Source organism: Falco punctatus (genome assembly GCF_963210335.1).
Source record: "Falco punctatus genome assembly, chromosome: 1".
In the NCBI taxonomy this organism is placed as follows: Eukaryota; Metazoa; Chordata; class Aves; order Falconiformes; family Falconidae; genus Falco; species Falco punctatus.
In genome coordinates this window covers 42,135,685-42,153,191 of record NC_137580.1, presented here as the reverse complement: position 1 = coordinate 42,153,191, position 17,507 = coordinate 42,135,685, and the positions used below count along the sequence as shown (strand labels likewise).

At 34.6% G+C, this 17,507-nt stretch overlaps 1 protein-coding gene and 1 long non-coding RNA gene across 3 annotated transcripts in view; one reads left to right on the top strand and one right to left on the bottom strand.

Moving 5' to 3' along the window:
* CTNNA2 (catenin alpha 2) overlaps positions 1-17,507 on the bottom strand; it is a 557,331-nt gene that overhangs the window by 31,457 nt on the left and 508,367 nt on the right. For both annotated transcript variants that reach the window (XM_080398303.1, XM_080398304.1), the window contains exons 13-16: positions 14,942-15,093; positions 7,938-8,051; positions 4,308-4,489; positions 1,467-1,572 (exon numbers count right to left, since the gene is read on the bottom strand). In XM_080398303.1, coding sequence (XP_080254429.1) covers positions 1,467-1,572; positions 4,308-4,489; positions 7,938-8,051; positions 14,942-15,093 — 554 coding nt within the window. The remainder of the gene's footprint in view (positions 1-1,466; positions 1,573-4,307; positions 4,490-7,937; positions 8,052-14,941; positions 15,094-17,507) is intronic.
* Positions 7,958-17,507, top strand: part of LOC308068190 — a 58,556-nt gene continuing 49,006 nt past the window's right edge. Inside the window, exon 1 of the long non-coding RNA XR_013929892.1 lies at positions 7,958-8,127. This is a non-coding gene — a long non-coding RNA (uncharacterized lncRNA). The remainder of the gene's footprint in view (positions 8,128-17,507) is intronic.

Here is a 17,507-nt window from a genome sequence, read left to right as displayed (position 1 = left end):
ATACAGAAATACTTACTTTGCTTTTGAAGTCTATGAACTGAAAGAAATGAACTTTAAAGCAATACTTCTAGAGAGCTGACAAGGCTTTAAATACAAGTACCTTGGAGCAAATGAAAACTTAAGATCTGTCTCATTGGAACAGTAATTATAAATGCAACTGTCCATAAAGAGTTTAAATTACATACACGTCTCCAAAGTTCTGTAATATCATTAAAGTGCAAACATTAAAACAAACACTTCATTCTCATAGTGATTTTACTGTTTATTATTAAAGTGTACATGGTACAGTCTTCTGAAATTTAAAATGTAACTCAAGCCAATGCATTCTAAGCATAGTAAGTCTCTGTCTTCCTTTCTTTAAAATATTCCACCTCTGCAAATACTGTAGACTAGGAATTTCATCAGCTGACAGATGGTTTTCTTCTTTCTTATGCTAAAATGAACAGATGCTACATCTGAAGGATTGGAATGGGTTAACTACAGGAAAAATGCCTGCTGATAATGAAGAAAACCTAAACCCAAAATTTCTGAGTTTATAGGAAAATGGGCAGCTTCAGGTTTCTTGCCACTCTGGCCCCTATTCCCTGGCAGGATGTGTTACGCTTTTACATGCTTACTTGAATAACAAAAAAAAAAAAAAAAAAAAACCAAACAAAAAAAAGTATTTATTTTGAAGAGAAAGACTAGAGGCAGGGAAGTTATCAATATCCACTTCCACCAAAATTTCTCCTGATGAGATTGAAAGGAAAATAACTATAGGAAGTTTACAAGGGAAAAAATAGTCAAATCTACTTTGCCTCAATCTACAATTAGCTACCTAGAACCTGGTTTCAAAATTTGGTTCTTGACTTCTAATATGATGCTTCCTCTTGCTCTCCCAATGGATAGATAACTCAATTTGAAAGAAAAGAGCTGAATATAGCAAGCTTATCTTTCCAGTTATGATATGAATTTGGTAATGGGATTGAGGACACAGACCCTTAGAACATGGAGCATGGGGCTGTAAGATGAAAGCACAATACCTTCATGCAAAGCATTAGAAAGGGAGCCAGGGAAACTTGAAAAAGAAAAGTGCTATATTAAGGGGAAATTGCTGGAAGACCAAGGTGAAAAGAATATAAGGATTTCTAAGCATATGGCAAGGGTAAGAGAGCATCCAAGTCTCTACTGCTTATATGGCAGGAAATACATCAGTCTAATTCTAATACAATCACCTGGGTCCAGAATTGAGGCTGTGGAACAATTCAAGCATTTCTGAGGTTTAGAGAGACTCATCTATGACCTTCCTGTACTGCAAACCCCAAGCTGATTGGTACAGAAGCAGCAACTTATATTCAATGGGTAGATCAGTAACCAGGCAGTGATTTTCAACAGGTAATTTTTTGACAAGTAAAGATAATATTTTCCTGCAAAAGACAACTCATTGACAGAGGTTAAATCATATCTCTGCTCATTTTTGTGCTTACCTGATCAGCTACTGCCCGTGCCAATTTGTCCATCCTCGATCCTGCTTCTGCAATCTTCTTGGCCGCATTAATGACATCTGATGTGTTCTTCAGGGGACCTTTACCTCTGTGAAATACAATACAACTATGCACAATCTAAATAAATCATGAAAGGCAACAGTTTTAGTGACCCTGTTTAGTGTTTGATTTTAAAATAGTAATAAGAATAGCTTCTTAATTTATTACAATTTCATCTTTAACTACTTTACAGTACAGCTTGATTAAGAAATCGGTCTGCTATATTTCCTCTCTCTTACAAAATGCCTCACTAGCAATTTAGTTTGATGTGCCTTCAATCACATGATCAATACTTAAAAGTATATGCATTTTTAAGTGCTCATTAAGCCAACATTCTTTCTGGAATACATAACTATTTCAAAATTATGTTATTCCCAAACCAATGCTATAGGTTAAGCCTGTCATGTCTGGAGCAAGAATGTCACATTTTAGAAAACATTTTTTTGTAGATTTTTGTCAGAAAACAAAGATACATGAAGCATAATCCTTATGTTACACTTCAATGTTACACTTAAAACATGTATAATTAAAGATTGATCTTTCATTATACTTTTAAGATGATGCACAAAATTCTGATTTTAGTCATTAAAATTACCAAAATGTATATAGACAAAGAGTAGTTACTGCAGACTTTTCTGAGTTTTCTTCAGATTCAGAACTTTAATCCTGTTTGTAATAATAAATTTGCTACTGCTCCTGAGAATCCTCAGTTGGGAGATTAATTTCCTTTTTTGAGTGGGGGGGGGGGGGGGTTTGTTTGTTTGTTTGTTTTGTTTTGTTGTTTTTTTAAATATATTATGTGGAGAAATATAACTTCAGACAAGACTGATGGAAAATCATAATATGAACTAAGGGGTTTTTTTAAACTAAAACTGAAGGCTTTTTTTCTAAGCACAACATAGTATTATTTTTGCATTTTTTTCATCTATAATGACAAGAGTAACATACTGAACCCTATTTCCATTTTATAAATTCTTTCCGTACTTTCATTTCCACCTTAAACAGATATTGGAAAACAAAAAGTATCCCACTTTTGTTGAACTTAAATTGTAGGAAAAATCTTTCAGAATGACCTCGTATGATTATACATGAATTATATCAGCAGATCTGACTGTCACAAACTTGATGCATTTGCAAAATTATTATATTTTAATACTGCTGAGGTTACAGTCAACCAAGAAGGTGTGAAAGGCTTTGTTCTGTTTTAATGAAATATATTAAACAAGTTTTTATTGAATATGATGTAGATGGAGGTGCACTTTGATTTTTATTTTTTTAATTTACTTCAAATGTGACAGTAGTTTTGTTTCTCATTGTCATATCAGTTCTGTTCTTTTGATGGTAGAAAAAGTAATTACAAAACTTTCAATTTGACGTTCAATGTACCAAAGGTTGTCCAGGAGGTTGCAGAAAGTGTTCATATTCTGGGCTGTTGCTTTAGAACATTATTTTTTCCTTCAATGAAATGATGACACTATTTGGACAGCTTTTAACTCTGTGTTTGAGCAGAAGGATCAGAGACCCAAATACAATACAAATAGGAAAGTAATTAAGTTTACTCTAAAATATCACCTTCAGAGACAGTTCTACACTGTCATTTGGTATACAGGAGTGGCAAATCTACTACAAAAATAATTGTTGCAAAAGCACAAATAGAAAGAAAACTGAAAGAATAGGTACTTGCAAAGAAGTATGTCTAGTAAGATAGTAAAGTAAGCAGACTTTCCCTATGCATAATCAAATGTTAAATGGATAAAAATGTGTGCTGTTGCAATTAACTAATTTTGCAAGTGCAGAGAGTAAAGTTCTTTGCAAATTAATGCACAGCCTCCTATCTATTAAGCTATCTATTAATCTATAAGGTATGTGTGAACCCTATATTACCAATGGAGAGACTGTCTCCTCTGAAATGGTTTAAAGGCTCCAGATACAAGGAATGTGATTAGCCAGAGATTAAGAAACCTATCTGAGCATCTCAGAGAGATGAATAAATGGATGTCTTATTTTAATTCTGAAGAAAAACATGAAGATTTTTGTCCAGTTTTGTCTAATCACATTTTGACAAATACCATTTAAACTTTTGAACTCCTATTAAAAATAAACACTGAAAATCCTTTTATTTATGATGGTGATCTGTAATTCAAATAATATTGTAAAATGTTCTCCTTGGTGTGATTAACAATATGACCATGTTTAAACGAAATTCTGTTTATATTATATCGTTAATGAATGGCCTTTTGATGCTTTGCAATGAGGAAAGAACAAGAAACAAATAGAAAAAAGAAATGAAAGAAAAAAAATCATTACTGACAAGCTCCAATAAAGTATAGATCAAAACAGTTTCATTTGGGATTTTTCTGGAAAGATGTTCAGTGTTCAAAATGATATAAATAGTTTTGCCATTATTTTTGATTGACACAAATTGTGTTGAAATGTTGAAAGTTCAGGGAGGCATATGCATTTAGATGGGTACTAAGCAAAATGTCATTTGAGTGTCTCTAAGGTCACAGACTATCTTTGCTGCTGAAATTCAAGATGATCTGCAAATAAAACAGATTTGCAAATAGAACAAAAACTTAATGTGATTAATGCCATTTGGAGAAACATCCAGAGAAATCATGTGTAAGAAAACTGTACAACCCACCCTGTAATGTATGATGTGAGTTACCTGTCTTTGCAACCCCTAAAACACAGCACATCATCTCAACAGGCTATACATTACAACAAAAAGGAAAGGTGTGGGATGTCTGAAGAAGTCCTCAGCACAGGTTATTTTTTCCTTACCTAGTAAAGTCTGTCATTTCCATCATAATCATGCACATCTGCTTTGCCAACACAATGATGTCATTACCACTGTCATCCCACTTAGCCACCTCTGCATCCAGTTTGCTCTTTTCTTGGTGGAATATCTCTACCTGCTCAGCAATCTTAGCCTTTTCCTCCTGGGGAAGCTGAGCCATGATAGCCTGGAGAAAAAATGGGAGAAGTTGAGCATGAAAAAAAGGAAGCTAGAAGCTATATATTTCCAGTGTTCCAAATGGCACACCTGACTTCTAGTTTCTTTTTATGGGAGTTGAAGATGCCAAGCAAAATCCCACAGACATTTGATTTCTGTTAGGACAGGTTAAAACAAATGCAAAGGATGTTTATAGCTCTTCTTATGCCTTCAAAAATTTAAAAATTATACATGTGATGCCGTGGTATACAGATTATTCACCAGCTGATGCAGTAAGATTAAAGAAAATTCCTGTTAAATCTTAACTTTTAGGAAGAACAAAATGAATGACATCTATGGGAAAAGGTAGACTGAATTGCCGCATCTCCCCCACACTCATTCTCTGTCAGAAACAGAGGTTTTCTGCTTAACCCAACAGTAAAATAAGCTATGACATGCAAGATAATACATTTGAAGTGAATTGTAATGAATGTAACTTTCAACAATATTTAGTGGCTTAATTGTCTCTTAGAGGATATGCAAAAAGGCACTACACAGGTTGATAGTAATCAGCCTTGACATTAACAACAAAGTTCCCTGCCCTCCACAAAAAAAAAGAAAACTCTACAAAATTATAATAATTACTTTTGAAGATCAAACGGACGCTTCCAATACTGATTTCCGAGTTGAGCTATTATTTGTCTTTAGGGGGTTCTGAAGACCACATTATGCATTTAATGGGGTGTGACACATATTTAAGTGTCATTACATTTTTTCTTGTTTATGCCACTTTCAATCAGATGAAGTCTTTCTCCACATATTCTTAAAATGCTCTTGGCTTTTAAAAATTCATAATTGACCTTTTCCAAAAGTGAAATTAAAAAAGGTTATAAACAGTAGATCAGAAAATGAGAAATTTGCAAGTTAATCAAATTAAAATTCAACACATGAGTTTTAATTAGGCCTTATCAATGCAACTCAGCAGTTTCAAATGTTGGTATATTAGTCTTTCTACAGAAAAATGCAGTGTAAGTCAAGCTAATAAATAAACATATAAAATACACACAAAACACTAGAACAGATGAATTAATTGAAATTAAGGGAATATGATAGGAGTAATAAAATTTGGAAAGCCGTTATGTATGTCTTGCATGTGGTTTCTTTCTGTAGGCAGCTTTAGCTGCTCACTCTTTAAACCAGTATGCAGTGTTTTAACATTTCTATTCCAGCTGCTGATGTGCTTTCAAAGAAGCTATATCCTATAGCAAATGCAGCTTATATATTCGTTTTATTTCTATTGAAGACCAATACAAGTATTTCTACTGAAACACTAATAGCTTTATGAAGTAAGCATATTAAACTAATCCATTACATTTGACAAATAAAAATCCAGCTTTCCTACAGAAAAGGTTCAAATACGATACTATTATGCTTAGCAGACTCATTTCAATGAGTCACTCAAGACTGTGGACAGGGTGGCTTCTGCTCAGCATGTTTTCATTTCAGGTTTTCGTAATTTGTTGCTTCCTGTACATATTGCATTCTATGTTATTATGGAACAGGACTGTCTTTATAATATATTATGTTTATACCGTGTATAGCTGATCGAAGCAGAAGGTTTTAAGTGCAAAAGTGATAACAGCAATAAATGTAATAGAATTTAAGACTTGTAAGTCCCTAGGTAAACTAGATTCTTAGTAAAAATATTACTGCAGTCTTTACTTTGTTTTCAGATCAAAAAAGGATGATACGCTACTCAATCCTAGACATAACCAAAAGAAAAGAAAAGACGACTGTGAAATAACTGTATTGTATCTCAATACTTTTATAGCTAAGACTTGCTGTCAATTCTTTGAATATAACAAACAGGACTTTATGCTCTTTAAAATATAAAAAGATTTATTTATATATATATAAAGATAAAAGATAGTCAACTGTATCCAGAACATCATTCTGTCATCATTGTCAGTGTAAGGTATAGTTCTGAAATTTGCCTGACTGCAGGGTTTTCAATGCCAGTTCCTGGTTACCCAGCTCTATGGGATGAGAACCTACAACCCATCTGCTCTTCATGTAGGTGATAGTGATACATATGAAATGTCCTTGATATGCAAGTACAAAATTATTTTGCCCTTGGGATTTAGTGGTAGAAACCCACCTTTTCTGATACATGGTATGGTTTATTTACTAACTGTATTCAAGATTCAGGGAAATTAATTTAAGACAAAAAGAAACCTCTGCCCATTCCACTGAATCTATGTGTCACATTCCTCCGATAACTCTAAGTAAGCTTCATTTAGGTTTCCATTACTCTACTGTTTCTTTTCAGGATATAAAATGTTTGTGTCAAGCCCTAACATACTGTAGATCTTGTACGGCAGCTGAGAACTCCTCTTTCCTGATCCTCTGAACTGATCTTTCAAAGCATCAAAATGCCTTTTGGTCTTCAAGTTCTCGGCCCTACAATTCCTCTTCCAGAAGCCAAGGTAAGAAGCCACTGTTCCCGTTACCAGCTTTTGCTGCAGTGTTTGAGTGCATATGGGGAGGATACTTCTAATTTAGTGTGTTACTTCACTTTTAACACTTATTAGAAGAAACTGCAGACCTGTGCAAAACAGCCATGAATATCAATCAGGTAATTCCCAGTTCACCACTGGTTCTCTGCTGGAAAGTGTAAAGGCTTTTTTTTTTTTTTTTTTCCTTTGCATTCTCTTTCCAGTTAAATATATTTTCATGATGTCCTTTGCCCCCCAAATTCTAATCTGACATTTATATTTATCTTTTTTTATATATACTCTGAGCAGCCTGTTTAGTCAAAGGTAAAGTAAAAAAAAAAAAAACACCCCAAAAATAATCAGAAGGTGGCATAATCCTGTGCGTTAACAAACTTCACTTCTCCAGCACCTATGACCCCTGAAGCACTCATCAGCTTAATTTGCAATCCCCGTGAAGAAGTGGAGGTCACAAATCACAATGGCTCAAGTTTATCATGATGTGATTACTCTGGTAAAATTACACTGACTCAGTAACAAATGTCTTCAATTACAATTAAATTACAGGGATGACTCGGTAGCTTAAACAGATCTTCTTGACAGGTTTGCACACTGGGAAACATGACTAATGTAAGATTTCTCTGGGTACAGCACATGGTGCCCTGATGGATTTTTTTTTAAATTTATTTTTTTTTTTAGTTTGCTGACTACTCCCACAGTTTCAGCACATTCCAAACCTGCAAGGCCTTCTCCTACAGCACTAGCTGGAGCAAACAGCTGGTACAAAGCATCATATAAGCCTAAGGAAGATCATGCAATAAAGTCAGTGGTTTTCAAATAGGTGAGACATGAAAAAGCTTTAAAAATACTCCTGTCCTTTCTTAAGTGACCCTGAAGATTTGAAATCACTACATTTGCTTTCCAAGGCATAGCTTTTTATTTGTAGCTATAGAGACACTTAACGTAGTAAGTGGGTTTTATACTCACCCTTGCACTCTGGCCAGCAATAAGCTGGTCGTCTTCAGTCTGAACGCTTGTTCGGCTGCGAACGTCATAATCTTCCTGCTCAAAGTCTGAATCATCCTCTAGCTCTTCAGGGGTCTAGAGAGAGAGACAGAGAGAGAAAGCAAAAGAGAGGAGATGACAAGCTTATAAAGGATACAAAGTCCCATGTACAGTAAGTTCTTATTTCATCGACTACCTGCCCAGGAAATGCTGTTTCTCTTTGCTTTTAAATTAACTTGTCTGCCCAAGCAGTCAAGAACTGAAATTGAATTGTCTTTAAAATTAAGTTGTTTCAACTATAGTTTTCTTTACAAATGGCATTTATCATTACCTTGCTGCAACTTTTCTTAACTCTGTTAACATGATGAATGCAGTTCCTGGAACAAAGATCCTCTGGAAACACTAACAACTGGAATGCAGTGTTTCAAAATTATGTTCATTCATATATAATTGGATATTAAAGCTATTATATTACTGGAATCTCCATGTAATCTTCAAGAGAGAAGGTAAATACCTAGGAAAAAGTAACTAACATCCTGCAAGAAAAAGTTATCAAAGCAAATAAGAGATTTCCCCTTGAAAGAAAATGTAAATTATGTCAACTGGTTTTTAAACAAATGTAAAGTTTATAATCTGCTTTATCTTGTTGGTTCATATGCTTCTTTTCAGCTCTTGAATTTGCCTCATCCCCTACACTGAAAAGACATTATCCCCATTGCTGGTGCTACGAATTGTGTGAGGGTCCCTGGGCATATGGATTAAATCTAGTTATGTATATGCTGGCTTCAAGTTGTTTAAAATGTTGGTGAGAGGGACAAAAAAAGATAACTGATGGATCTGTTTACTTGGGTTTTTCACCTTCTAGCAAAAAATATTTCCTTATGTATATATGGAGAGACAGCTTACTTTAAACTATTTAGCAGTATATATAGAATATAGATGGTGCAAAACCAGAAATAGTCTTTAGAAGGAAGATTATATTGCCTTTTGTGCTTGAATTGCATCTAGTACAACAATCTAGCCATGACTAACTTCTGAAGGTACAATATGTGACAGTGCTGATAGAAAAAGATCACAGTAACTGTGCAGAAAAATCCTTACCCTACTGGGTACACATACACCTCAGCATTAACCTAGAGGGCCAGTCATTACAGAAGAAATCATCCATGCTGGCATTTCATGCTTGGAGGCAATGTCAAGTTTGCTAGCAGAGGTGCTAATCATTGCCAGTTGTCATTACAGCTCTGTCTTGAAGATGCTCAGTCACTAGGAACTGGTCCAAACCCTCTAACATAATGTAGAGAAGTCTTTTGGCGATATTTATATTACAGCCTGGTTTCCAACATGAAGTGCACATCACTGTCTGTAATGGAAAATCAGCTGCTTTGCTAGCTACGTGGTGAAGTACACATGATGGGGAGAGTAAAACACAGCCATGTTCATTTGGCTTAAAATGTATGAATTAAATATGTGTTTTGATGCTTAGCACTGGAGGAAGAAATAACCAAGTATGACACTATGGTAATGAAACTCAGGCTGCCTTTCTGAAGAGATGCGTAGAAATAGTGTATATTAACAGGATCGACAGGAGATGAATTTTAGGTGAAAAAATGGATTTATCTTTTCTCCACTGACACAGGGGAAAAAAAAAATAAAAATAATAATAATAAAAAAAATTGGTACCCATCATTAGAATGTCCAATGGTCTTGCTTTCCAATCGCCTTTAATCACTTTATTCTCTCTCCTCAGTTGCCTGAGGGAAGGATGTGACTTTAAAATCTACCATAAGCAAGCCAGCTACTAAGAGAATCACACAACACCCTGAGCAGAAGAGGGTATTTGCTATTATAGGGCTCAGCTTTTTATTTGCCTAGGCTTTACTGTGAGGAACAGGGTGGAGAGTTTAAATCCCTTTTTCATAAACCGTTTGGCTCTTATCCATCCTCCAAGTCCATTCAGCTATCTAGTTGCACTGATCATTATAAAACCAGTACCCTCCCCTGCCCTCTCTCCAAGTATACTCCTCTTAGTAACTTCCATCTCCACTTTAATAAATAAGGCTATAAAAGATAACGTGCAGCCCTTTGCTAGGCTTTTATAGTCAAAGTGGCAGTAAATTAAAGGTGCAATATTCAGAATATTACATCTCAACACTGTAACCAGTAAGGACATGATGATGCCTCTTAAAAAAACTAAAATATTCTGAAAATTCTGTTTCAGGGATTTATTTATAAAGAAACATTCAGGAAAAAATGTATTGCTGTTACTGCCTGACTTTCATAATGTTAAAATTTGTGATCTTTAAAAGATTGAAAATTAGTAAGTATAGATGTTGAACTTCGAGAAAATGTAGTGTAAACCAAAAGGACAAGCTAATGCAACTGTTAATAATATACAAGCACAAGAAATCTCAGTATTTCCTCTCTGTACCAGTGAGATCTAATTAAAAACTAACTTTCAGATTCACTCACTCAAGGTTTTCAAGTGTAGTGAATTTAACGTCCTCATTTTCTTCAAAAAATAGCTACATTTTTCATTAAGATGAACAGTAGTTAACTGTTATCTGTAGGCTGCCATTTAAAATATGTTGCATACTTTTCACTCTTGCATCGTTGTGTTGTTTTATCTGATTGATCTCTTGGAGATGCAGCCCATATGTAATAGGGTCTCCTGTTTGTTTAGACACAACCGTATAAAAAAGAAATATTCTATTGAAGTATCTTGACATAAAGATTTTTCCTCTTAGCAGGGCCTTCTAAACATACCATGACAACTCTAATTTTTGTGCACAACTAACAGGACCTTGGTATTTAAAACCTAGTTTCCAAGACAACAAAGTCTGGAATTTAATTTATCTGAGTTGGAAGACAGAAGGACTGAATCAGTCTGGCAGGCACCTGAACCTATGATCACACAGACATAGGAAACATGGATTTGCGATTGGAGACAGCTTCCAAATAAAACTATGACAACCACTAGTGGCAGGAGGAGCTAAAGTAATTTTCAAAAATAATTGATTTTATGAACTCACTGATTTTAGTAGAAAAATGGTACATTTTCACAATTTTTAGTCTGTCTGTTCTGTGGCACAGGCTGTAAGGCTTCCCAGGGCTATTTTCACATAAAGTATCTCTACTACACATAAAGCATATTCTTCACTTCATTCATCTAATTCAGATGAATTCTTCCAGTGAAGAAGAATCTTTCACAATCTGAGCTAAATCACCCAGTAAATATATACTTTTCTTCTAAGATGTATGCTTTATTTCTAATAAGAATTTGGCGACTTTCAGCTTCCAGTAATTTTTTTAAATATCTCTCTGGCTGCTAGACTGTAGACTTTGCCGTAAACAAAGTATCTTCCATCAATATAATTGCAGTATAAAAGTGTGAATTATGCATGTCATAAAATGGCATATATATGCAGATTTATAGATGCTCTTTGTTTAATATTCCACCAATTCAAACATGATGAAGATAGAAACCTCACTATGCTATAGTTCTGTATGCACTTAAAAATTGTAAGATGCAATTATAAGAATTTCAGCACTGTAAACACCAAGTGAAGCTAACGTTGTACTGAGAGGAAAGAAAGAAAAGATAATCCCCCATTTTTTAACATGAAAATACCCTCTAATTCTAAAAGCTAAGGAGAGAAAACCCCTTTATAATATGTTTTTCTATTCAGCTCCATGCTATTCTGTACATTTGTTTTTGCACAAGGGCAGTTGCAACCTGAGTGACTCAGGTGCTGCAAACAGCTTTGGAGTAGCAAAGTAAAAGAACCTCTCTCACAGCGTGTCTTCAGCTGTTCAATGATTTACAGTAATATCTCACACTTTAAATTCAACCTGAGAAGCAACAGGTAGTCAATGTAGACAACGGACCCCATAACACCCTTTGGAGATAGGCTGGCTAAAAAGATGATGGGATTCTCCACCAGGTCTAGTTTGCCAGAGGATCTGAGATGTAGCAGCACTCTGGAAGTCTCCACAGTGGCTGCTCCATGGGTGATCATGGCTAAGTCTACACTGACAAGTATGGAAGAGTAGAAGAGAATTCATACATCTGAACAGTTGGGGCTAAGGACTTGACGTGCACTACCCTCACTTCATTTTTACTCAGACTCACTACAGGCTTTTCCCACAGACTGAAAGTTCCTTAATGATAGAATAGAATAGAATAGATGTGCATTTAAGATGCTCCTAGGATGCATCTTCCAGAATCATCCCAAAGAATCAAGTTTATATGCTTTAAGACTACTCTGTAAAATGAACTAAAACACAGCAAGAGGGAACAACTGGAGATTGGCTCAAAAAGTGTACTCCTGATCCAAACACATGTAACACTAAGGCTAATGTATATGTAGCTAACAGCGAGGTTGCTAACAGTAAAGGCCATGTGTGAAAAGAGAAGACCAGGGTTGGAGATACATAAGAATGAGAAAAATGTGATTCTTCCTAATGGCACAGACAATTTTTGTGTAATAACTGAGAATATCATAAGTAGGTATGAAAAAAACTGTAATTTGATCCCCACACAGTAATAGAAAAATATGTTGGCACTAAGTTATTATTTTCTATCTTATTTTTACATTCTATAATTATACTTCTAAATTTATTGATACAAGCGCTTCAGCTGTGAAAAAGATTTTTTCTTCTGTATAGATCATAATAATAGTCCTCAATGCAAAAATTAGTCTCCTTTCTCTTTCAAAGGGACAATAAAATCTCCATGTTTCAAGGGAAAAGAGCAGAGTTATCCCTCTTTCCTTCAGCTTACTAAAGGTAATAATACCAATAAAAATTAATTTAAAAAGTGGCTTTATTTCCTCTATGGAATAAAGGAATCGTCTCAGACAAATTCAGTCTTTCATGGTATGCACATGAACAATCACTGCCTGAAAATAATTGTGGCAGATGCTCTAAAAAGTTTGCAAGGTTTTTTTGGTTTTATAATTCTGCAAGAAGTTTTACAGCCTAAATTAAAGGGATATATGAGATTTGGTAGATTATTAGATAAAAGTATTCTAAGGACTGTATTTTATAGCTTAACACTTCACCCTTTAATTATATATTTCATTTCAATGTGAGATGTTTGGATGTGTCTGAAACTGAAACTAATTTTGTTTTCTACAGAAAAGGTTCTGATTCAGCAACTCCGGTCTATGTCAGTTTATATATGTGGATTTTCCCAGTTAACTCACAAGGATAATGAATCCATTTATGTGCTTTAGTTCTCTGTCTGGGTAAGGAGTACTACATTTAGCTCCATAAATAACTTCATTATCTGAATGTAAAAGTACATCTTCCTAATATAGGTAAGCAGAACTCATTAACTCATATCATACAAGGAGCAGAAAGTAGCAGTGATACAATTGCAAAAGTAATCTAGGATGTAAACAGGAGACTGTGAAGCCTGTATGTTGATCAGCTTTCGAAGCTAGTAGTTAATGTAACATAAGACAGAAATTAAATAAGTGAATGTGCCTCCAGAATTTAAAATTGTGCTTTGTGCTTAGCTGAAGCATCTCACCCAGTATGGACAGCCTCATGATGACCTCTCTGGGACAGCTCTGATGTACAGGGGGGTGCTGGAAGATAACACCTATGCATAAGGGATGGTGGGAAAGCGTGGGTCTATAGCAGAACCCACCTGATGATTATGTCTCATGAAGCAATTTAAAATGACTCATGAGAGACTAAAAAAGATTAAAATGTGCTTAGAAGTGGTTCTTATCCTACAAGAAGTTTGGAAACTACTGCTACAGACTAAGGAACTAGACTATCAAAGGAAAAACTGAAATACTTTACAGATCTTTTATTTGCATCCCAGTCCAGAAGACTTGCAAATACCCCAGTGTTGCATACCCAGAAAACGGGACAGGTTTGCCATCCTTGTTTGTCATCAGCCATGACTATAAATCAGTCTACCTGAGATTAGCACTGGGTATGGGAATGGAGTTTATATTTCACAGTTATGAAATTAAGCCCGTCAAAAGCTTTTCCTGTAAATGTTAATACATAGTGACAGATGACTAAAATGGGGCTATTTTGGAGTGGTCCAGCTGCCTAAAGCCTTACATCAGTGTCATAATATACTCACAACCACAAGTGTATGTTACCTGTTTGCTCAAAGGTTTGAGTTGCTGCTTTAGCACTGTTATTCGCTTTTTAAGTTTTCTCCGTGATTTTAACAGTAGCTTTATTTGTACGTGACTTTTACTGGGGCAGATTCAAGGTAATTTGGGCTTTAAATAAGGATTTCAATTGCTGAAGAGATGTCCAAAGCAGGTTTGGTTTGTTATTTTGGTGGTGGTGGCTCTTTTTTTGGTCTGTTTGTTTGTTTGGGTTTTTAATTTTTAGACTACAGTAAAAAACAAGACACACATCTCTCACAATAATTATGTTGCTCTGTGGGTTTTTTTATTTGTTTGTTTGTTTTTTTAAAAGATGCCTAAGTAAATTGAATCAATTGGTTACTCAGCACTGAAATGACACATTCTTTGCCTCAGTAATCATTCAAAACCATCCCTGCAGAGGCTCACTGGAGCAGCAAGATTATTTATTTATTCATTTAGATATTAACCAGACTTACCTCATATCCTAGGCAACACACATACATTAAGGAAAAAAAACCACACCACCAAACCACAAGAAAAATCTACACAAACTTTGAAGATCTTAGCAAATTAATGCTAGTAGTATGGGAACAGTAATGAAGTTTGCATCTATTGGCAGTTGTGATCAAATCTTCTCCTAGGTGATTAACAAATTAATTGTGGTTCATCTCCTAAAACACCCTCATCCCTTTAGTTACAAATTCACTTTTGCTGCACAGACTTTTGTTTCATGTTTGTTTCAATGTCAAGCTTTTCTGACTTATTATGAAACAAAGTTGATTCCAAGAAGCTTTTATATTCCTCTCATCCAATGCAATACTTTCCTGTAAGTCCCAACTTTTATTTCCCGGGTGCCTTACATACCCTTATCATCAGAACAGCTTTCCTGATGTCACGAACTCCATCATAAACCAAGCGGGAGGCATCTATGAACTCATTTTCTTCAAATGGCTGTGGGACATTTGCACTCAAAGCTTCAATGGCAACCTCAACTTGTTCAGCAAAACGTGGCATAACTAGATTAAACAAAATGAAAGGCACTAAGATTAGACACCTTCTTTCGTGAACATTTTTCCCTGCCCTTGGGCATAAATACTTTCCAGTAGACACAGTACATACTGTTACAATTTCAAGACTCAGGAAGCCTCATGGCATGGTTTGTACTGACTCTGCACATGCAGAGCTCTGGAACATTTTCTGACAGCATGAAATAACAATCTTCATATTCTCTCCTCCAATTGCACAATACGGAATGAAAAACTTCCATAAAAAAGTGTGATTTACAAACTTTTAAAAGACTGTAAGATATCTGAATTATGAATAAAGTACATTTAAAACCTTTACAACTTGGAATGAACACAGTACATATTTATACCAAATGATCAAAGCAAAATGTAGCTATTATGCCTACTAATTTAGATAACTAACTGCAGTCTAGTTCATATGGAATAATAATAATAATAATTGTTCAAGGGACAAAATGCAAAACTTAGGAAATTACTTTTGTGAAGGCACATAAATGTACATTCTGTTTCTTCACTATCATCATGTATATAACACAAAAAATAGCCATAGATATTAGGTAATGGTATTATAAACAGCAGTATAAGCTTTTAAAATACATATCTTAAAGCAATTATTTATTTATGCAAATAGTTTAAAGGCATTCCTTGAAGTAACAACAGGCTTTTCTTCCAATTTTATACAGGATTCCTTTGAAGGTATAATAACTATCTCCATGTCACATATGCAGAAAGATGAATATTCCCCAAACCAGTCCTCTAATAACTTAAACACAAATCCTGCAAGCAGGAAGAGGAACATCAGGTCCCACTAATTATAACACACCTATACTTCTGTACTTAGTTACTCCTACTCAGTATTTTAACATTAATACTGGAGAACTGGACTCTCATGTACTACAGGACAAACAGAATCAATGCTTCATCAGAAACCTGGATACAAAATTGCATTGGGATTAATTCTTCTAAATTTAAGGAATTTGGGTCAAGCTTAAGATTTACATGAAGCAATTTTTTCATTATATTCACATATTTTTTATTATGTGATGCCTTTTATTATCTCTGTATCCAAATCATGTACTCTTGGCTTTATTATTTGGGCACCATAATTGCAAAACAGGAAATGAGGGTTCCTAAGTCAGACAGATGCTTTTTGTTATAATATTGTATTTCTTTACCATCTTTTCCTTAGACCCTGTTTTTAATACACTTTTTGGTAGCCTCATTCAGACTGATGAATACAAGGGGGAATTTCCAGTGTCATTTTCATCAACAGCAGTGACAATCTTTCCTAGGAAGTAAACTTCCCTGTGGTAGGAAACCACATTTTCTTCTTGACTGAATGTCCTTAAATATATTTTATTCATAATGAAAACTATGGTTTTATGCATCTTACTATCTGATTTAAAGTAAAAACACAAAAAGACATATTAAAGAGTAGTTTACATTTTGAAGAAAAAGTGGCAGTAACTAAAAGCTTAACCTTTCTGTTTCTGGCATTACTGATTTGATGTTAAATAGGAACCCTTTAAAGGGATATAACTACTCAAAACTTGTTTATTCTGCCTAGGCATATATACACACACATATATATCTTTTTGTTCATGTACACAGATGAACATAAGTTGTACCTTTATTGCAGATAGTGTTTAATAAGTGCAAGAAGTACTGGGGATATATTGGAGAAAACAGGAAAATGTGACAGCACAATAGACTTTAAAAAAGTAAACATTAACAAAACATTGCTAGGCAGAGGGGAAACATTTTAATTAGAAAAGGAGTTCAAGAGAGCTGGAAGTTTTGGAAAGAGTATTAATAAATGCATATATCAAATTAGCTTAATTAGTGGAACACTTGAAAGTGTAGTAGGAGACTAATATGATTGCATAAAGAAGTCTTTAGCCTGAAAAACAAAAAGCAAACATTAAAAATACAACGAAAACAAGTAAACATAAAGAATAAAAGAAAGATTATTTAGAGTCATGGGGTTTAAAAAAGTAAAGCTAGAGGTGCAAAAATGACAATAAAAAAAGAGGGAAAGAACCTTAATATTTAGGCTCTTTAAATTTCTATCTAGAATTTCCTAACTAGCAGAGGTGGTCAGGTATTTAATATAATTAATAGTAAGTGCAACAGACCTGAAATAGGAAAGGGCAGTTTGGAGAACATCTACAGAAACATAAGGAAATGTGTGTATTAAATATGTCTTCAAGTTAAGAAAAGACAGTAAAATGTACCCTGCAATTCTTAAGGAAATAATCAGAGCAATTTTTGAGCCATCTTTGAGAACTCAAGAGAAAGAATAACAATGAAAGTTCCAAAGATTTAGAAAAAGAAGAAAAAGCACATATTTATTTATATAAAGGTAGAGAAGAAAATAAGGAAGAATTAAAGGACATTCAGCCTAA